The 21,941-nt window shown below is 56.8% G+C and overlaps 1 protein-coding gene across 4 annotated transcripts; it reads right to left on the bottom strand.

Annotated features, from left to right (window-relative positions):
- Positions 1–619: 619 nt before the first annotated feature.
- Positions 620–20,789, bottom strand: TIE1 (tyrosine kinase with immunoglobulin like and EGF like domains 1). Of its 4 annotated transcripts, none has more exons than XM_081818241.1 (23): positions 20,619–20,788; positions 18,160–18,477; positions 17,958–18,068; positions 16,420–16,575; positions 16,145–16,276; positions 15,827–15,967; positions 15,511–15,639; positions 14,575–14,720; positions 14,205–14,349; positions 11,662–11,820; positions 11,368–11,505; positions 10,871–11,167; positions 9,970–10,260; positions 9,481–9,671; positions 6,997–7,207; positions 6,717–6,827; positions 6,372–6,562; positions 5,280–5,393; positions 5,104–5,174; positions 3,934–3,974; positions 3,750–3,846; positions 3,568–3,667; positions 620–1,296 (listed from the first exon to the last, which is right to left on the bottom strand). In XM_081818241.1, exons 1-23 carry the CDS (start codon positions 20,674–20,676, stop codon positions 1,225–1,227), a joined length of 3,420 nt encoding a protein of 1,139 aa, XP_081674367.1. In that variant the 5' UTR covers positions 20,677–20,788; the 3' UTR covers positions 620–1,224. The 4 variants fall into 4 exon arrangements, with proteins under 4 accessions (XP_081674367.1, XP_081674368.1, XP_081674369.1 ...); XM_081818240.1 differs by lacking the exon at positions 620–1,296 and adding an exon at positions 1,955–3,351; XM_081818242.1 differs by lacking the exons at positions 620–1,296; positions 10,871–11,167 and adding an exon at positions 1,954–3,351 and having other exon boundaries at positions 20,619–20,789.
- Between the last annotated feature and the right edge of the window lie 1,152 nt (positions 20,790–21,941).

Raw genomic sequence — 21,941 nt, 5'->3', positions numbered from 1 at the left:
AATCTGAGGACAGCCACACAGCCTGAGGCAGTGAGGCAGGACTAGCTTTCAGGACCAGAGCCCCTCCCAGCACACTCGTAGATAGATCCTGAGGAAGGCGAAGGAATCCTGCCGTAGCTGGCTGAAGTCGGAAGTGACCTCTGCCTTCCTCCTTGGGGGCCCGCAGGCCGGCCAGGAAGGTGGGTACCAAGCCAGGGAAGGCCACCTAGAGACCTAAGGAGAAGTGAGAGCTCAAGACAGGCCAGAATTGGTCTGATGCTGAGGCGTCAGTGAGCTGAGACTGAGCTAGTGCTGATCCTGGCCCGGACTGTTTGGACAGAGCCGACGCCTAGACTGGCAGTTACCAAGAGACGTAGGGAGAGCTGCTGGTGACGGGCGCTGGAGAGCAGGGAGGAGGCCAGGGGAAACTGGACTTCTCATAGAACAGAGAGGTGGGTGGTGGTGTCTGTGTAAAATAGGTCTTCCAGAACATCCCCCGGCACGGAGAGCCAACCCCAACAGCGGGCTGGGGGCTTACGACTGTGTCCCTGGGGACAGCGTTTCTTTTCTTGGAAAGTCCAGTTTCTCTTTGGTTCAACTTTTCCTTGGGATTGGCCAGCAGTGAAAGGAAGACATTGGATGGAGCTTCTCATAGCATTTATTTTTTTTCAGATAATAAAGCCGGGAGCGCGGAGTAGCCAAAAGGGGAATGTTAGTGGTGTGGGGGCTGGCTTGGGCGGGGGAGCTGAGGAGGGCTTGAGTGTGGGGAGTCGCAGAAGAGGGTACAAATGTGCAGCAGCTGAACTAGAAGGAGAAACGTGAAGAGTCACTGTAAGAGTAGCTGCCGAAGGCATGGGAATAGCTGCAAAGGATGAGGACCCGAGTCCCCTAAGCCCACCCCACCCCTGGGTCCCCTCTTTTATTTTTTAAAGGTTTTATTTATTTATCTGAGAGAGAGAGAGAGAGAGAGAGGAGGAGCAGAGGGAGAGGGAGAAGCAGACTCTGCACGGAGCCCAATGTGGGGCTCGATCCCACGACCCTGAGATCACGACCTGAGCCAAAACCAAGAATTGGAAGCTCAACCGACGGAGCCACCCAGGTGCCCCGGATCCCCTCTTTTCTTAAGTTAGAAAAAAAAAAATTCCTCGAGGCAGCTCAGGTCAGAGGCTGCAAGGATCCGAAGTCACAGGTGGGAGAGTGGAGTTGGCTCTGGCCAGCAGAGCCCGGTTCTGACTTGACAGCAGCTCAGGCCTCCTCAGCTGTGGCGTCGATGCCCGCGTAAGTGAAGTTCTCAAACAGCGACATGTTCACATAGGCCTGCGGGACAGAACAGGCTTTAGTGCGGGCCGGGGCGGGGGGGGCGCACCTCTGGCTGGAGCTGCCTGGCTTCCAATGTGGTAGCGCGACTTGAAGAGACACTGATTTAGACTCAAGATGGCCCCATGGCCAAAGGCGGCCCTCTGCAGCCGGAAGAGACCACGGTTGGGGGTTCAGGTGAGAGCCCGTCGACACACTGTTAAACAGGAGGGTTTTTTCTCTTCTTTTAAAAAATTTTTCATTGAACTGTAGCTGACATATAATATTATGTTAGTTTCAGGTGTACAACAGAGCGATTTGACAGTCACCATCTGTCACCAAAGTTAGCACAGTATTGGTGACTATATTCCTTATGCTGTGCTTTCATCCCTGGGACTTACTTACTGCGTAACTGGAAGTTTGTACCTCTTAGTCTTCACCGATTTTGCCCAAGTGTGGAGGCTTGGCAACCACTAGTTTGTTCTCTGGATTTATGAGTCTCTGTTTTTTGTTTATTCTTTGTTTTGTTTTTTAGATTCCACATATAAGTGAGATCAAATGGTATTTGTCTTTCTCTGACATATTTCTTAGCATAGTGCCCTCTAGATCCAACCATGTTGCTGTGAATGGCAAGATTTCATTCTTTTTTTTTTTTTAAGATTTTGTTTATTTATTTGACAGCGAGAGAGGGAACACAAGCTGGGGGAGTGGGAGAGGGAGAAGGAGGCTTCCCGCGGAGCAGGGAGCCCGACGTGGGGCTCGATCCCAGGACCCTGTTATCATGACCTGAGCCAAAGGCAGATGCTTAATGACTGAGCCACCCAGGCGCCCCAAGATTTCATTCTTTTTGTTGGCTGAGTAATATTCCATTGTACACACAATTGACGCTGAACAACATGGATTTGAACTGTATGGGTCTGCTTACACCAGATTTTTTTCAATAAACACTGTACAGTGGGGTAAATGTATTTTCTTTTCCTTATGACCTTCCTACTAACATTTTCTTTTCTCTAGCTTATTTTGGTGTAAGAACACAGTATATAATACATACACAAAATATGTGTTAGTTGACTGTTTATGTTAGTGGTATGGCTTCTAGTCAACAGTAAGCTATTAGTAATTAAGTGTGGGGGGAGTCAAAAGTTATATGCAGGTTTTTGACTACCTAGGGGATCGGTGCCCTTAACCCATCCATTGTCCAAGGGTCAACTGTATATACCACATCTTTATCCATTCATCTTGGTTTTTTTTTTATGTACCCATCAAATGAATTTGTTCATGCATTCATTCATTTATTCATCTATTCATAAAGCTATTTTTGATCATTTATCCATTTATGTGGTTATTTGATCATTCATTCATTCTTGTTTGTTTGTTGAAAGGGTTTATATTTAAGTAGTCTCCACACCCAACGTGGGCTCAAACTCATCACCCCGAGATCAAGAGTCACACCCTCCACCAACTGGGCCAGCCAGGCCTCCTGATCATTCCTTCATTTTTTTTTTTAATGGGATTTTTTTTTTTTAAAGATTTTTTATTTTATTTTATTTTATTGAGAGAGAGAGAGCATGAGAGAGAGGAGGGTCAGAGAGAGAAGCAGACCCCCTGCTGAGCAGGGAGCCTGGTGCGGGACTCGATCCTGGGACTCCAGGATCATGACCTGAGCCGAAGGCAGTCGCTTAACCAACTGAGCCACCCAGGCGCCCCATTCCTTCATTCTTATGACAGTTTATTAATTCCTACAGCTACTCAGTCATTAATTCATATGAAGAACTCTTTTTGCATTTGCTCATTCTGATATATTTCTTCCTTTATATTTACCTGATAATTCATTTATTCACGTGGTTATTAGATTCAGTTATTTGTTTATTCATATGCTTATTATATCACCCATCCACTAATTCTACTCATTCATTCACTTACTATATCATTCATTCACCCATCCATCCATTTGGTTAGCTGGCCATTCGTGCACTGTCACTCTGGCTCTGTGCCCGGTGAGGAGAAAGGCTCCAAATGAGAGTGGGCTGATGGCCCCAGCAGAGGAAGACAGGTAAGGAGTCTGGGACCTGGGACCTGGGGGAGGGATTGGCTGCCGGGGCCTTGGAAGAGTTAGGAGGCCCTAGTGTCCAACGCATGGAGAGCTGGAAAGCGGGGGGTGGCATCCTGAGGCCCAGCTGTCCCGGCAGCTAGTGGTGGGGATAAGGACATGGAGGTGCTGCTCTCTGCTCTCTGCGAGAGCACCCCCGGAGCCTGCTGAGCCCTAGTCCCCGTCACCCCCAGCCTCCTCACCTTCCTGGCTTCCAGCATCCGGCCCAGCTGCAGCGCAATCTGGGCAAAGGGGGGTCGCTCGTATGGACGGTCCCTCCAGCACTGACGCATCAGCTCGTACCTGCAGATGGGGCACTGCTGAGAAGAGGGGCCGGGGCTAACTGGGCTGAGGGGGTCCGGGGCTCCAGGCTGAGGACACTCACACTTCATCGTCACAGTTACGAGGCTGTTCCATGCGGTAGCCCTGAGGCAGCTTCTCATAGAGCTCAGCACAGGTCATGCCACAGTAAGGCGTGCCCCCTGCGGGAGGGGACAGAGCTCTCTCAGCCCAGGGAATGGGGGGTGGGGGGTAAGGAGAGGGCTGGGGTCTGGGGCTCTGGAACTCACCAAGGCTCACGATCTCCCAGAGGAGGACCCCAAAGGACCAACTGAAACGAGAAGGATGTACTTAGTTCCCGTCTAGGCCCTGGGGCCAGCACTTCAGTGTCTACCTGCCCCGGGGCGCAGCCCCTCCCGGCCCCCGCGTGGGTCTACACTGCAGGTGTCCGCCTTGGCCAGCCGCTGTCTCTGCTCCACTGAAATTCCCTCATAGCCGCTCCCAGGCTCAACATAGCACAGCTAACATTTTAATCACGCACTCTGGGCCTCGCACTGATCATCTAACATGTATGTTCATGCGTTCAACCCTCGCACCAGCCTTATGATATAGGTGCTATTGTTATGCCCATTCTACAGATGGAGACACTGAGGTACTGAAGAAGTACTGACTACTGAGCTAGCTTGCCCAAGGTCACACAGCTCGTCAGTGGTGGAACTGGACTCAAGCCCTCACAATTCAACTCCAGAGCCCTTGCCCTTAACGGCCTCTCACCTGCATAGCAACCTCTATGCAGGTGAGACCAGGATGGAAGTTCTAGTGGGGGGAGGGCATCTAGGGGTTTTGGGGGCAGAAGCAGGAAGTAGCTGAGTGGTGGTCAGAGGGGCAGTCACTGTGGTGGACAGTGAACAAGGCAAGCCAGGCCAAAGGGCCGGGGGCCAATGGGCAAAGCAGGCCGGGTTCCCTGGAAAGAGGAGAAGGGGGGCCGATATGGTCGTCTGGGGGTGAGGAGCATAAAGAGCGGACCTTGGCGGTTATGCTCTGGTTACATTCTCAGGTGGGGATGACCCCGCCCTTCAGAGACGAAGGTGAGAACATTCCTTGAGTGGTCTCTCCATCCACCCAGGCATTATCCCCCCACATTCCCGAACCTCTCCAGTGTATCTCCCAGTGTTAGATGAGCACTACTCTAAAGTCCCCTACTCCAATCCTACCACTGAAACACCTTCCAAGACAACGCCTCCTTCCAGCTAGCCCCCCACCTTCCCACTAAGATGCTGGGCATAGCCAAGATCTACCCAAGACACACTTGTATCATACCTGTGTCATGTCTGGAACATACCCTGGGAATGCCCACGTCATGCTTATACACCTAACACGGGCCTAAGATGTGTCTAGTTATGTCTGTATGCATCCTTGGGGGACCAATCCCTCCTGCCCCTTCTGAGCCCCACACTCACACATCACTCTTGGTGGTATAGACACTGTAGTTCAGAGACTCAATGGCCATCCAGCGCACAGGGAGACGCCCCTGGGAGAGAGTGGGTTTGAGGGGTTGGGTGAGGAGGAGGGGCCTTGTCAGGGGTCCTGGGGGGCAGAGCAGGCACGGAACCTGAGTGGGGAGACTGAGACTTACCATCGTCTTCTTCACATAAACCTCCTCCCCCCGAGAGAGGCCAAAGTCAGCAATCTTGGAGGCCAGGTTCTCTCCGACCAGCACATTGCGGGCAGCCAGGTCCCTGTGGATGAACTGTAGGCATGGTCAGAAGTCAGGAAAGACTGGGGATGAGCAAGCCCAGGATTCCTGGGCCCGTGAGGGATCTGACCTCACAGCTGGTCTTTGTGGGCACCGTCCGTCTCTATAACAGCCCCTTACCCTTCTTCCCAGCCAACCAGGCCTTATCCTGGATCAGCGACTCCTGCCTCAGAAGTCACGCTGCTGGCTGTCCCTTCTTTCTTGGGATCTGGCCACGGCCAAGCTCAGGCAGTGTCCCTCTTTTTGGGACAAGGGTGGGCTTGTCCCTGGTGACCACACTGCATCCTCCCCTCTTCACTTGTTCCCTTCCCCCTTTCCTCTCCCCTCCTTGAGGAAAGTGGGGGATGCCCTCCTCTTGCCCAAAGTGACCTTTCCCTTGAGTCTCAAGTCTTCCCCACAAGACCCTCCACCTTCCTAGGAAACCTCTCTCCATCAACCCCTCCCTCTGCCTTGGTCCCTACTCCTCTGCTTCAAAGACACTCGAAACTTCCCTAACTTTAAAATGCCCTTGCTCAGTCTCATGTCCCCCTCCTGCTACTGTCCCCTCCTTCTTTCCATTCAAGCAGGGTGTCCTCAGACGTGGGCTCAGGCCGCCACTCCCTGCCCCACCCTCCACCCTGTCCTGGTGGGTCTCTCCATCCACCCCCTCACAGGGTCCACTCCCTTGCCATGAGACTCTCCACCATTTTGTGGGGTGACGGCTCCCAGATTGTTGTCTCTGGCCTCGGCCTTTCTCCTGAGCTCTAGGCTGGTACCTCTAACTGCCAACTCAACATCTCCACTCCGATGCCCCCCAGACGCTTCAAACGCAGCACCTGCCCCCAGACCTGCTTCTCGTCCCGTGCTCTCCTGCACGCGCCCGGGCCGGTGGCTCAGGGTCTTGTCGTCCTCTGTCCTGCCCGACCGCACACCCAGTGAGAGCCTGTGGCAGCGTGCCCCATGGCAGCACGCCTTCCCCCCACTCGCACACACCTGCTTCTCGCTCAGGTACTGCATGCCGTTGGCCGCCTCACTGGCGAAGCGCAGCAGCTGCCGGGAGCTGAGGGTCGAGGCCGTGCCATGTTCTCGGGCGAAAGCTGGGTCCGTCTCCAGGACCCGGCTCTTCCGCAGAAAGTCTAGCAGGTTCCCGTAGGGGGCGTATTCAATGGCGATATACAGGTAACCTGGGTGGGCAGGAGCAGGGACAGCGGGCTGGAGGCAGGCCCCCCGACGGGTCGGAGAAGGGAGCCTGAAGCCCCGGCAAGCTGCTACCGTGAGGAGGGGATGGCTGTCGACTGGGCTTGGGAAGAAGGGGCAGGTGAGGAGCTGGGGGCTTACCTCGGTTCTCACAAGCCCCCAAGAGGTTGATGATATTGGGGTGATGCCCCAATTTGCACAGAACTTCCAGTTCCCCCGCAAAGTCCCGATGGTCATTTTCAGAGGCATACTCTGTGTAAAGAATCCAGTATCACTTTTGTCAGAAACGGTCCTGGAGAAAAGGCAAGGCTAGTGAGGGCTGCGGTGAGGTGCTGGAGGGAGCCAGGTAGGGCCTGGGATCTGTGGGACAAAGGGGAGGGGTGGGGGAGGGCCTGGGGTCAGGGGTCGCTCCTGGGGGGACCTTTCAGCATCTTGATGGCCGCGTTCATCTTGAGCCCGTCCTTCTTGATCATGGCCCGGATGACCTGGCCGAAGTTCCCCTCCCCGATGAGGTCCTCAAAGGTGATGTCTTCCCACTCCAGCACTGGGTAACTCAGGGGCTCGGGCTGTGGTTTCGGCCGCCGGGTTAGCGTCAAGGTGCCTGAGCTGAACTGCAGGATGGTTTCTTCGCCCTTCATGGGAGGGGACAAGTGGGCAGGCGGTCTGCACCAAGACACGGGGCCAGCAAGAGGCACAGATAGGCATCAAGGGATAGTTAGACAAACGGGCAGAGACCCCCGCAGAGGGCACTCTGGTGGTCAGCCAGGAACAGACATGCAGACAGAGGACACACACTGAGACAGAATCACAGGAGATGAAGCTAGTGGCGGGCCGCTGGGTGGACGGATGTCCAAGAAGAGAGAGGCGAGGCCACAGCCGGGGATCAGGTATGGGAGGCTCTGGAAGAACAAGGAGTGGGTAAGGCTGCTAGAAGCCATGAAGACACAAGTCAATGGAAAGAGGGTATCTCCAACATTTCAAACAGGAAAGAATTGGAATGAGCTGTGCTGCGAAGTGGTAAGCTTCCTATTACTTTGCCAATCTCACAAGCAGGCTTTCTGGTCATCAGGGATGCTCTGGAGAGGATTGCAGCCTTGGGCTGTGCGCTAGGACACGTTTATTGAGCGCCTATCACATGTGAAGCCCCAAGCTGCTGGGGGTCAGTGGAGGGGTTTTCTCCACAGCAGTAGAAGCAGAGATGACTGTCTACCCAGGTGGCATCCATCTATAGCTCTAAAACCACCCAGGAGCTGAAGACAGAAAGGTCAGCACAAAGAGGAACATCATTTCCCCCAACCGTGTAGGAGCTGGGCCACCTGGGCAGGGCGGATGGCAGGAAAGGGAAACAGCTGGGCAGGGCCCAGGGCACGGCTGACAAGAGAACTGGAAGAGGGTTGACACAGACCTGGGGGTGGGGCTTCCTAACTGAGCGGACGCCCAGCTCCCTGGGTGAGGGGCTCAGGACACAGGGCACACGGATTCACAGGAAACACGCACAGCGGAGGGCACCGTACGCAGATGCATGCACGCACATGTGCTCGGGGAGGGGCACAAACACAGGGACACACGGGGCCACGCACGGGGGTGCCCATCAGTGGATGCATATGTGCACTCCTGTGTTGCACACACGCACACCTTTGTGCGGGCACACGAGGGAGGGGACGTCTGGGCAGATATGAGGATTATGTATATGTTCAAAGCTGCTTGCCCACCTCCTTCCCTCAACATTTGTAGTGCCCTGCCCCCACCTTAGCGGTGGCAGCTTTCTGTGCGTACTGACCTCAGAGCGAGCAGCCTGGAACAAAGAAGCCAACTGAATCTGTGAAGGGAGTTTTTACTAAGGCGTGGCAGAGACAGTAGCCTTGGACACTAGGCCTTCTGTCATAAGGATCAGCCCTTGAGAGAGAAGAGGGGTTTTTTGTTTTGTTTTTTGTTGTTTTTGTTTCTTTGAAATGCCAAAGCTTGGCTGTGAATGTCAAAAGCCACGGTGCCGGAGGGCCAAGGGCAGAGTCTGGATCATCAGGGACAGCTCTGGGGAAGATCTCAGAGGAGGCAGTAGGGCAGGCGGGAGAGAGAGATGGGAGGTGGGGACAAGAGGAGCAGATGCTGGGTGCTGGCAGAGGAGCCTGCCCCGCCCCCACCCAAGCGTGGGCCTGCGGCTGGAGGCACACAGACTACCGACTACAGAGAGCTCAGACAGGTTTATAGCGAGGCCAGGGAGAGTGGAGGCGGCGCTTCCTTCCCCCCTGTAGCAACAGGTGAACCCCGGGCTAGCACAACTCTGGAGGAGAAACAGCCATGACAGGGGTTGCGACAAAGGGTGTGAGGGCCACAGAACATGCTGCCCTCCGTAGGGTACAGGGAGCACCTCACGGCTCTCAAGTTTCCCAGAGGAGGCCCTGGCCTTTGCAGAGATGAGGCCGGGACGAGGAACTCACAGTAGGAGTGGCCTGTAGGCCAGACGCCACAGAAAGGCTGAGGGCATCGGCCACAAATGTGTGCTGGCTCCCAAGTCCGGGAGGGTCTGCCAGGACAGGGGCCAGTATGAGGCCCAGGTGTCCCACTGTCCCCCCCACCCCCCGTGTCATCACCATGCTACCTAGGCTTATAGTACCTCCAGTGAGAAGTGGGAGAATCCTGAATCTACCATGGTGAAATACGAACATACGGGGTTATTTTGAACTGGGAATATTAAATATTTCACCACTAACATAAACTGACTTATGAACTGAATTCAGTTCTAGAAAAATAAGGAAAATTATATTTTACACCCCTGAGCATCATTGAGTGAGGTCCTATACCCGCGACATAAACACGCACACGCACGCACACGCACACACTCAGGGGACACAGGTACTGTGCGTGAGCGGACAGACGTATCTAGACACGGGGCCCACGGACTGACCGATCCTGACTGGTAAGTGAAGGTGCGTCTGCGGCGCAGGCAGCTTCTGCGGATGCACACCAGTGTTAAGAGGGCAGCCAGGATGCTGAGACAGGTGGCAGACACGGAGCCCACTACGGCCAGGATCAGCTGCCGATCCAGACCCTCCTCAGCTGCCTGGACCTCTTGGACCGGGCCCTCACTCTGCAGCCCTGCACACAAGAAGGGTGGCGGATCACGGGGAGGGAGAGGTCAGAGATCCTAGTACCAGGAGGGACGAGGGGTGTCCGGCCGAAGGCCGATGGTTCACTAGAGTGACAGGATTTTCCTAGCATCAGGACGACAGAAGCAGGGAAGGGCCAGGGTGCCCAGGATCAGGACTGGTGTGACGTGTTGGGAAGAGCCTCGGATGTCCTAGCTCCAAAGCTGGAGACTGAATGGAGGGAGAGGGCCCGGAGACCTACCCCGGGGCCAGGAGCGCCAGGAGCGCCCGTGGCCCTGCTCTCTCACCATTGCCCAGGGTGGACTCCTCCACCACGCTGCTCCAGTCTCCGGGGCCCTGGACACTGGCCCGCACACGGAAGAGGTAGCGTGTACTAGCATTAAGGCCACGGACAATGGTGCTTGTCTCCTCGGGCCTGTCCACGTCCATCCACAGCGGGTCTCCTGAGCCCCCAGCCACCTGCACCTCCACGATGTACTTGGATATAGGCCCAGCTGAAGCCTCTGGGCGCTGCCATGTCAGCTGAATCTCGGAGTCTGAGAGGGCCTGGGCACGGAGGTGTCGGGGGGCTGGGGGCCCTGGGGAGATGGGGGTGGGAAGGCAGGGCTCAGATGGGAACAGGGTATGTAGCTCTGGGGTCAGATCCACTCTAGCCGTGTTCCCTGCTCTGTGGACCCCAGAATGCGAGCCATCCCGCCAACCTCCTCCTTTCCCTTCTGCGCTGAATCCTGCTCCCTACGGCTCCCTTCACCCCCCAAGCTTCAGCTTCCCTTTGTTTTCCTTATGTGCCAGGTCTTCCTGGCATCCCAGATCCTCCCAGCATGCTAGGTCCTCCCCGTGCCCCCTGTGCCCAGTGTTCCCCTAAATCCCACGTCCTCCTGGTGCACCACATCCTCCCCATGACCCTTGATCTCCACATGAACCCTGGCCTCCCCATGTCTCCCCCGTCCCACATGCTCCTGGGGACCCACCTCCCCCTGGTCTCCAATACCAGCCCGTCTCACATCCTCCCTGCGGTCATGTCTGTCTGACGTCTTACTTCCCCCTCATGCCCACGTTTTCCACACGTCCTGTGTTCTCTCCGTGTCCATGCACTCTCCGGTGACCTCCCATGTCCTTTTGTGTTTCCTGTGGCCCATGTCCTCCCCTCATCCTGCACCCGCAAGCCCCATTCCAGGCACAGCATACCGCTGGGGGGCAGAAGCACGCGCGCAGGGGGCGAGGCAGGGCCCAGGAGGGTACAGTGGTAGAGCCGCACATCCAGCTGGTAGGGGGTGCCAGGCGTGAGTCCGGTCAGGAGGGCGGTGCGGGCCTGGGGGGACGAGACGTTCTCCCGCCGCTCCTGTCCCCGTGTCCCATCCCATAGGCGCAGCAGGAAACCATCGCCCACCAGTAGCCCAGGCACCGAGGGTAAGGACCAGCTCACTCGCAACCGGTCAGGGCCCTCCACGTGCCAGCCCTCCAACCACGGCTGCAACGAGGGCTCTGGGGCCGGAGGTCAGGAGTCAGAACTGTTCAGCTGGTCCTCGGGGCTGGACAGGACAGTGATTCCCCAGGGGACAGGGTGGGACACCCTCCAGTGGGAAAGGCAGGGGCCCCCGGCGTGGGGACAAGACAGGACAACTCCTGAGTGCATGGGACGGTAACCCCTGGGGGGACATGAAGGGGTGACTCTCGCCTCTCACCAGGACAGTCTGTGGTCATGAGGGTGGGAGGCCCCCAGGCCCCCTCCCCGCCTTCCCCTGGCCGGCTCAGCTGTACGCGGACACTGTATCCCGTCTTCGGCCTCAGGTTCATTAAAGTCACGTTCTCACTGGGGTCCACTGGGGGCAGCGCACGTCTATTCAGCCCCCACCTCTTCCACAAGCTGCCATCCCCGCCCCTTTCATTCTGCCCTTTCCCCTCATTATTACCCAATGGCCCTGTCCTGCCCCAGCCCCCCTCCCAACCCCAGTGTCCCCCCCCCACCCCCCACTCACCCACAATGGCGGACCACGCCATGGTGCTGTCCTGGGGCCGGTAGTGCAGGCGGACAGAGGCGATGGGGCCGTCCCCAGAGAAGGAGACCAGCGGGGAGACCACGAGCTGGCGGCTCTGCTTGGCCAGGAGCCGAGGGGCAGTCAGGGGCACTGGGGGCACTGCCAAGAGACCCAAGGTAAGGCAGGGGCCGTCCAGATAGCCCGCCCCGCCCCAGAAAACTGAGGACTCCGCTGTGGCCAGCAAAGCCGTGTCTGGGTCTTGGTTTGGATGTGCGGCCCCCTCCGGGCTGACGAGAGACAAAGTTCAACCGATGACCAGAAGGGCCAGCGTTCTGCCCCCTGGGCCGCTCAGGGCACAAGGATGCAACAACGAGGACGTGAGAGGGTCCCCAACGATGCTAAGTGAGGTCTGCCATGGCTAGCTGGATTTGGGGGAGGGCACTCTATCCACGTAGCGTGGGGCACACAGAGGGGGCTGAGACCCAAGGCAGGGAGAGAGCCTGGTGTCAGCATGCTCTCTGCCCTCCCCCCATCATTTGTCACTCTCTTCGTTGGAGGAAAAAAAGATAGCCACTGATGAGGCACCTGCTCTATCCGGGCTGCTTCATGCCTACAATCTCCACTTCTCACAGCTACCTTTCAGGCAGGGCTCTCCCCCGTGTTATGAGGCTCGGAGAGGTTTACCTTGCCTACGGCCAGGCAGCCAGCAGGAGGTACAACCAGGGTTTGAAAGAGGCGTTTGGCCAGGCCACCTAGAATCAGCCAATTCTACCCCGAACAGCTTTTTGTTCCTGCCTGGCTTCCTCACTCCATGCTCATCGCCCCTCTTCTGGCTTGAGCTTTTCTTACCAGACGATCGCGTCTGCTCTGTGACTGGTTCCCTTGCTTCCCCCAGACATTTATCAGACTGATTTCTCTAAGAAGAATGGGTGGATGGAGGAATGGGTGGCTGGAAGCGAGGGAGGGCAGGAGGATGGGTGGAGGATGCAGGGTTGCGAGCTCAGGGGGTGGGAGGAACGGTGGCATCAGCATATCATGAGAAGGTGAGAGCAAGGGTGGGTTTGGAGCCCTGGAGTCCCAGGTGCCTAGGGCTCACAGCGGGGCTTAGCTGTGCAGGGGGTGGCCAGATATAAAGTGGGCCCAGACTTCCACACTGACTTCAGAACCAGACCCCCACTGCTGGAGGTCCCACCAAATGGGTCTGGGGCTCAGGAGAGTGGTCTAGGCTGCAGGTCATATCTGGATATGCACATCTGGAGTTGCCAGAGAACAGCCAAAACCTTGGGAGTGGATGCTTTAATAACAGTAACAATAGGGATGCCTGGGGGGCTCAGTCCTTTGAGTGTCTCACTCTAGGTTTCAGCTCAGGTCATGATCTCAGGGTCCTGGGATGGAGCCCCGCGTTGGGCTCTGTGCTCAGCACGGAGTCTGCTTGTCCCTCTCCCTCTGCCCCTCCCCCTGCTCGCTCGCTCGTTTCCTCTCTTGAATAAATAAATTAAATCTTTAAAAAAAATAATACTAACAATAAATGTCAACGTATATGGAACACATACCCTGCATCAGGCACGACGCTCAGTGCTTAAATACATCATCTAACCTCATTGCAACTTCAATGCATTAAATGCACCATCTAACCTCAGCGCAACTTAAACACGTTAAACGCATCATCTGACTTGCTTCACTGCAACCCTCTCTGGAGAGTGCTGATATCCTCTCTGTACGGGGAGAGAAATAAGCTGTGAGGAGCTAAGCAGCTTGCTTAAGGCTCTGGAGCCAGGAATTTGTGGTGAGGATTTGAAACCAAATTGCCTGGGATCGGAAGCCTGGGGAGAAGAGACAGGCTGGAGGTGGAGCCCGGGTCACACTGATAGGTCCTGCTGGAGGGGCAGCTGCAAGTTTGGTGGGAGGGGTGGAGAGCAAGTAGGGAGGAAGAAAAAGAGGAAGAGGAGAGAGATCTGGGCTTCTGTGGGGGAGGCGGGCTGTCAGGAGCAGAGGGCGAGGAGCTAGGGCTTACGGTGCTGGCGAAGGTGAAGGGACATGGTCATGCCCTGCTCTGGGCCATCCTGGGCACTGGCAGCTCCCTCCCTACTCACCTGGAAAATCCCAAGTAGCTCCTCTGGGCAGCAGGCCACCCTCTGAGCTTAGGTGCCCCGCGTGCTCCCCTGTCCTGGCACTGAGAGCCCTGGGGTGTGACCCGGAACAGGGAGGAGCATCCCAGAGGCAGAATTAAAGACACGCTGGGTGCAGGGCTTGTGAGGAGGTGGAGAGGGCCAGCATGGCCAGACAGGAGGCTGGGCAGGGCCAGAGGGTATGTCGTTCCTAAGGTCCGGGATGTCCTTTCCAGATAGGACAGAGCTATGCTTCTGCCCTGACACAGGCCAGCCCAGACCTCTGGTGGATGACAAGCCCTCTTTGTTGGGTGCTGGGCTGGGAGCTGAGGTGCCCTTGCCCTTCCTGCTACAATGCCCTGTCTGAGCAGCATCAGCCCCCTGAGCACCACTCTGCCCACTGTCCATCCTCCATGGCCCCAGGACATCACTGACCTTTGACATTGACCCTGAAACGTCGGCTGTCTTGGCCACCAGACGTGGACACGCGGCACTCCCAGAGCCCACTGTCCCCAAGGGCCAAGCGGGGCACCTCGAACTCAGCTGTGGTCCTGTCTGGCTCCACAATGGCCTTGGTGGACTAGAGAGACAGGGAAAGGGAACAGACCATAGAGAATGAGCACCCAAGTGGCTGATATGGGGACTGATGAGGGGACAGAGATGGCTTCTCAGCCGTCTGTCTGACCCCATTTGAGCCATAGTCGGGCCAGTGGGTAGGGCCTATGGAAAGCCCTGAGGGCTCAGGGGTCTGAGAGACCACATGCGAGGCCGGTGGGACGCGGAGGGGTGCAGGGGTGCTGCTGACCAGGAGGACTGTGCCATCTGGCTTCCGGAGCTCCATGCTGCCCCGCACTGGGAACGGGTTCCCCGCGGCTGCACAGTTGATCCGGGGCGTAGTCTCTAAGTTGAACTCCAGTTCTGAGGCCACGTCCAGGATCTGCGGGATCCGGTCTAGGGAGAGAGAGGGCACATCCTGGAGCCCCTTGGGGCAGACACCGGCCACAAAGTGGCCCCTTGTCCCGCCTCATGCATCTCAGAGGAGGTGCCGTTAACTGCTCAGTCGCTCAAGCCTGAAAGCCGCAGAGTCCCGTAGGGCCCTCGCACCCCACGGCTGATGGGCCGCAGAGTCTACCTCCTGTGCCCCCAACCCGACGTCCTCCCTCGGCCAAAGCAGTCCCCTCCCCGGCCTCACAGCCCCAACACTGGTTCAGGCCTCATTCGTTTCTGGGCTCTGTTACAGACCCTCCAGGGTCTCCTGCCTCCACTCTCCACCCAGCTGTGTGGATCCTCTCCCAAACCCAAATCTGCCTTCCACGTGTTCAACAATTCCCTCCTGCCCCCAGCACACCTGCTGGCCTGCTGTTCAAAGTCCCCAAGGTTTGCCTCTTCTGACCCCCCCACCCCAGCCTCCCCTTACTCCACTCTGCTGGTACCGGACCCCGAGGCCTCAGCCCCTGGGCCTTTGCCTGGGCTCTTTCCCCAGCCATCTTGCGCTCATCCTTCATACCCCACCTCAGATCTTGCCTCTTCCCGAAAGCCCTCCCGGAGCCCCTCAGACTGGCCAGGGGCCTCCTCTGGGCTCCCACCCACTCTGGCTCCAGCCCAGCCCTGCAGGGGTGAAGTGGGCTGGGCGGTGAGGACACCCCCCGAACCCTGAGCTCCCCGAGGGTAGGAGCTGGAGCCGGGGAGATGTGTCGGGCGAAGGCTGACTTGTTTTGGGGGGTCTCAACGACCCTTGTACCTGACTTCTCACAGTGCACTCCGTGCCAGCCGGACGGACAGACACAGCCGCTGAAGCGGTCACAAGTACCACCATTCCGACAGCGGCACTGGAGACGACAATCCGCCCCGAAGTGGCCAGGGGCACAGGCTGCGAACAGAGGGGCTGTGGTTAGAGGGGCAGCGAGGGCACAGCCGGGGCCGGGGTAACGACAGGCTGCGTGAGCAGGGGACCGTGGAGGGCCTGGCGTGTGCAGCAGGGCCCGGGGGGAGGCTCCCGGTCTGGCTTGTGGCCGGCTGTCTGGGTCAGGGACAGCGGAGGGCAGGTCGGTCCGTACCTTCCTGGCACTGGCTTCCCCTCCAGCCAGATCCACAAGAACAGCCGTAGGGGTCCGGGAGGCAGAAGGTGAGACCTCGGCAGCCTGATGTGCCCGGGCATTGCTCCTGGCAGCTCTGCCCAAAACGGCCCTCTCTGCAGGCTAGAAACACGGCGGGTGGGTGTAGGGTCCACTGTTGGGCCTCAGGGTCCGGGATCCTTTTGGCGTTCTCTCCACCCACCAAGCTTCATCCTCTTGGTTCATGAGTCTTGCCCCAGCCAGGCAGCCTCTCTTGCCTAGGTCCTAGCAGCCCCCGCCCCCCCGCCCCGGCCTCCTTACCCTGCTCGCAGCGGGTGCCAGTGAATCCAGGGGGGCACACACACTCGCCATCCTGGTCATGGCAGACACCTCCATGCAGGCAACCTGGGCATTCCTTGGTACAGTCTGGTCCCCAGCGCCCTGCCCCACAGCCTGGGGGAATGTGCTTTCAGCGACCGACCCTCACCCCCCACCACTGCTGCTGAGGACTAGGACAGCCCTGGGGGCCCACAGGAAGTGCCCACAGGGCTCCCAGCCTCCCATCCCACCCACCATCTCTGCCCTCTGCTCCTAACCCCGCACGATGAGCCGGAAGAAGGCGCTGCCTAGGGGGCTGGTTTCCAGGTAGGTGGCACTGTAAATGCCACTCGCTGGTGGCTGCACATTTGGGAGCTGCATCAGGAACCGCCCATCCTGGGCCTCATGCCAGTCCAGGGTATAGAAGTAGGATCCTGTGGGCAGAAGCGGGTCCGAGGCCTCAGCACCAGGTGAGAGCTGCTGCCCAGGTCACATCAATATGCGCCCCGTACAGTGGCCAGAACTGGGGCAAGGCACCAGCCAGGGTCTGTCCCCAAGGAGAAAGCTGGGGTGCATCCTCTGCTCCATGCCCCACCAACACTCAGTAAGTTGCCAGGTCCTGCTCAGTCTAGCTCCTCCTCATCTCCTAAAGCAGTCCAGTCTTTTCCACGCCACTCACGGCCACCACCACCATGGCCCTGGCCTCCCACAGCCTTCCACGCAGTCTCCTCTGCCTCAGTTTCCCCTTTTCCTCGTCCATCCTCCACTCAGCAGCCCGCAGGATTTTCCTCAACAGAAGCCTCCGCAGCTCCCCTGCTTGGATTCCCCCAGTTACCCCCTCCTTAGCACATCACTGCTTAGCCCTCTGGCCCCATACCTCTCCACACCCTGCCTGATTCCTAACATTCCTGAGTTCTGAAAATGCTGGTTTCTCTTCTAGAAACACCATGGTATTTCAGCGCTTCCTGCCTTTCCTCTTAGCCAATCCTCCTGCTGGAATGTCCTTTCCTCCTCCTTTGTGTGGCTAATTCCCAAGCCTCCTTCGGGGCACAGTTATCTACTTGGGGACTTCTCCGAGAAGCCTCTTCCTCCAGGACCTGCAGACCCAAATACTAGGGTCCCTATCCCTGTCCCACCCCCTTTTTGCCTCTTTGCTCAGGACTGGACTGTAGGGAGCCCAGGTCTACGTGACTCTCCACACCTCTCATCAGTTCAGGGGGCTTGGTGCTCAGGAGACAAACCCCTTGGCTCAAGGGAAGGGTCCTTCTCCTTCAAGAGCCCAGGGATGCAAGAGGCAGCCAAAGGGCTGTGGGTCTGAGGGCTGAGGCAGGAATCTCTGGGGCCACACAGAATAAGGGCTCCCTCCCATGGAGACCCTCCCAGAGGGTCTGACAGGGCCAGGGTGGGGGCAGGCCTGGGCCGAGTTACCAGTTCTCTTCTTCGCCACGGGGACTGCTGCCCCCTGCCAGGGGGGCCATGTGACAGCACCCGCTCACTCCCAGGGGAGAGCCAAAGGTGAGGGTTTAGCACAGTGCTGATTTGAGAGTAACAGGGAAGGATGTAGTGGACCACAAACAAGGCTGCTGGTCCTCTGGGTGCAGGAGGAGAACAGCGTAGAGCCAGAGAAGAGAGGGGCGCAGGTGCCTCCCATGGACCTGATCCAGGACAGAGGCTGGTGCGGCGGGGAGGGTAACAGGTGCATCGGAGTGAAGGCTGTGTAGGCGGCCAAAGCTGGTGGGGCCGAGGGCAGGGAGGTGTTCCAACGAACAGACCCATGTGCGTCGACCTGCCCAACCCGTTCGGACGCCCCTCTCACCGTTGCTCTTCCAGATCACATCCGTCTGCTTCTCCTTGCGCACACGTGCCACAAGCACGGCTGTGTCGCCCTTGTTCACCGTGTGTGTGACCTTGTCCGGGAGCAGGTGCGCTGCGGGGGTGGGGGGGCGGGAGGGAGGAGGGTGGGGTCAGAGGTCAAGGGCGCCTCCCCTCCGGTCCCCGCCCCCGCGGGCCGGACTCACCTCCCGGGCTGTTGTGCACGTAGAGAACGCGCGTGCGCCCCGCGCCCGCGCCGCCCACGCACGAGAAGACGCCCACGAGGTCGGAGGGCTGCGAGAAGCCGCGCAGCGTGACGCGGTGCGAGCCGTTGCGCAGCAGGTGCGGGGGCTGCCCGGGCCGCGGCGTGCGCACGATGCGGTCGTCCTTCTCCAGCAGCAGCGGGGGCCCCCAGGCGTCGGCGCCCGGGCCCGGCCCGGCCTCCCCGGACACGCAGGTCAGGAAGAAGCGCTGGGGCTCGGCGAGCCGCAGGTCGGCCAGCAGCGTCAGGTCCACCGCGGCGCCTGGAGCGGGGGCGCCAGTCCTGCGTCCCACGGGGTCCCCAGCCCGCCCCGCGCGCTCTCCCAGGCGTTTCCCTCCCCTCCCTTCCTGTCTCTCTCCCGGCCCCGCCGCGCACTGGCCCTTTCCTCCCAAGGCTCTTCGTCCTAAAAACAAAAACAAAGCCCCCTCTCCGGCCTCCTGGTGCCCCCCTTCTCCCGCCAGATGGCTTCCCTTTTATAGCCTCGGAAAGAATGATGTATGCTCCCTGTCTCCGTTCCCTCACTGTTTAATTCCCTGCCAGCCCTCTTGAGTCCCCACCTGTCTCAGAGTGCTCTGCAAAGGGGAGCCGCTCTCCGGGAGAGCCCTGGAGAACAAAATCGTCTTCGAGAAAGCCCTCCCTGCCACTCCAGAAATCTAGACAGGCTTGCCATCCTGGGGTTTAAGGGAGAGGCGGGCTTCTATAGCCAGGTGGCTGTGGGGCAGAAAGGAGGGGAGGCCCTCCTTTTCTGTCCCTGCCCGTTACCTGGCAAGTAATTAGTTAGCTTAAATGCCACTTAGCTCATCAATTAATATTCTTCGAAAGCCTACCACGAGTAAATTGAAGTTTGCGTTTGCTGACCGCCCAGCATATGCTGGAGAGCCTGCTTTCCAGTGGATCTTCACACCCCCCAGTGAAGTTGATGTCTTTCCATTTACAGAGGAGGGCAGTAATAATTATTCTACAGACTTCCTGGAGCAAGCTCACCTACTACCCTGACTTTAACTATCACCTCCGAGTCCACAACCCTGGGACAGCCTCTCAGCTTGGGCCTGCGTTTCTATCCGCTTCTCCAATCCTGCTTCTCTCCGGTGCCCCCTGACTCAACAGATGGCACTAACCACCTGAGACACAAACTTTGGAGTCCTCTCATGCTCCTACTTTCGTGATAACTAATGTTTATTGGAGGTCAATTTTATGGCAGGCGCTTTATGCATGTTCTCTCATTTTATCATCCAACTATCCCGGGTGGTGGGTGTTATTACTCTAGTTTTATAGCCAGCGAATGAAACCTCAGAGAAGTAACTTGCCCAAGGGCATACAATTAGTAACTGGCAGAGACAGGTTGTCTGACTCTAAACTCTATACCTCTAAGGATGTTGCTGGCTGCCGCCATCAGTCACAAAATTCTGCGGATTCCACTTCCTCAAAGCCTCTTGACTGCACCGCCATCTCCAAGCCCACCCTTGTTTAGACCTCACCTTTACTCACCTGGACCATTCCCAACTCATCTCCCATCTAAGACCTTGTGACTCGATGTCTGCAACCTCCCATGGCTCCTCATTGCCCTCAGGATACAGAGCATGCTCCTGAGCCCCTCATTGCTCACACTCTGCTCGGAGAGGGTGAGCAATGAGACTTGCATCTACTGAGATTTGCATCTCCTCTGAGACTTGCATCTACTGTTCTGGCGGCCTGGAATGAAGACCACTGCTCTTAGCAAAGTCTCTCTGGACGCCTTTGTCATCTACTACCCCCAAGCAGAGTAGCTGACTCCTCCTCAGTGCTCCTCTGGAGCTACTTGTGTCTCTCTTTTATCCTTCACCCCATGTGTTGTGACCCCAACTACCACTCAAAGATAGCTTTTGCATTCTAATCCTTTTTGGCCGTCACTGAAGGAATCAGCTATGGCTTACGCAACAACTGGGCACCGGGCAATCTGTGTAAATTACCTCCTTTAAACCCCATAACAGCCATAGGAGGTCAACATCATAGACTTTGTTACATAGATCTGGAGGCTGTCTGCCTTTCAACCCGTGACCCAGAGCACAGCTCCTAGAATATTGTTGGTGCTGGGTAAATGAATATGTGAATGAATATTTGAATGTCAAATATTCATCGAATGAATCCGACACACCGACCATACGAGCACCCACTGAAAACTTCAGGGACCCCATAGGCCCTGCGGCGCTTTACTGATCCTAAAATCCAGCACAGTCAATGACTGCTGTACTCCCAATGCCAGGCTGCAGAGGTTTCTAGTGCCTGCCTGGGTTTTGGGGGCCTTGATCCCGCTTGCTAGCTGATCGGGGTGCACATAAAGGTGATGGCAGTGATGGTAAGCCTTCTTAGGGGAGAATCAGGGCTTTGGGGGCTGGGGGTCGGAGTGGCTTGGGGGAGACTTACCAACATGAGAAGCCAGACAGAGGATGGGGAGCAGCAAACGGGGCCCCAGCCAGACCATACTCTGGAGGCTGACCAGGTCAGCCAGGACAAGTTAGGCCTCCGGTCAGTTCGTCTGGGTCTAGATGCTGGACCTGAACTGATTAGTGCGTGTTGGTGCTGGGGAGGAAGAGGAAATGAGGTGGCTTGGGTGGGAGGGGTAGCAGTGAAGGGGTGGGGAGGACTTATCCTGCTTCTGCTCACTGCTCCCCCCCCCCGCCCCCAGTCCGGCCCCCACAAGGCTGGGGATGGGTGTGGCCTGGAAGGCCCTGGAATGGGGTCACTTGAGGTGGGGGGAGAGTTGTAAGGATAGACCTAGGGACTGTGTGACCAGTTTTCCCATCTCCTGTTCTCCCTTTGGTCCTCTGTCTTGCCAGCAGGCAGGAGGCAGGAGGCAGGAAAGGGAGGAAGCCAGTGGCTTCCGCCTATTGAGGAGGGACAGGGGAGGATGCTGTTCTGGGGTCTCCCCTCCCCCCAGCACATACACACAATACGGCCCATGCAATTCCTTATGTATGTGTCCTAGGACACCGTTTCACGGGTGTCCTAGAGAGCAGATCACGTACGTAACAAGTGGACAAAGGAACACAAGAACTCATGCTCAGGGCAGAAAAAGAACTTTGATTCTATCTTGCGTATGTAGGCGTGGACAAGTTTTCCCTTCCAGATTCTTTGGCTGGCCTAATAATTGATATGAGGCAGATTAACAGGAGAAAAACAAAAGTTTAATAGCATCTGTATTTCCCTGTAGACATAGGAGTGAAGGGGTTCAGAACAAGTCTTCCTGCAATATGCCTCTTTGGCATGAAGATTATTTTGAGCTAAAAATATTCAAAAACCTAGCAGATTCAGGAAAAGCTCTTTACCTCACTTTCAGCTGCCTAAATTTATATTGGAAAGGGTGCCTGTTCCAGGAAGAGAGCTATTAGCAGATTCCTCTTTACCTCAGGCACTTAACTGCCTAACAGGCCAACCTTTTTTTTTTTTTTAATTGAGTTATAATTACTATACAGTGTTATGTTAGTTTCAGATGTACAGCATAATGGTTCAATAATTCTATACTCAGTGCTCACCACGAGATGTATAGACTGTCACCAAACAACAAATATTATTGACTATATTCCTTACGCTGTACTTTTCATCTCTGTGACTTTTTAATTTTATAACTGGAAGCTTGTACCTCCTTATCTGCTTTATCTATCTTACCCATCCCCTCTGGCAACCACTCGTTTGTTCTCTGCATTTGAGTCTGGTTTTTATTTGTTTTGATTTTTAGATTCGACATAT

The sequence above is a fragment of the Leptonychotes weddellii genome, chromosome 4, assembly GCF_054177405.1.
Source record: "Leptonychotes weddellii isolate Sample4059 chromosome 4, ASM5417740v2, whole genome shotgun sequence".
NCBI classification, from domain to species: Eukaryota; Metazoa; Chordata; class Mammalia; order Carnivora; family Phocidae; genus Leptonychotes; species Leptonychotes weddellii.
The sequence above is the reverse complement of the archived record's forward strand: the minus strand, read 5'-3'. Positions and strand labels throughout refer to the sequence as shown.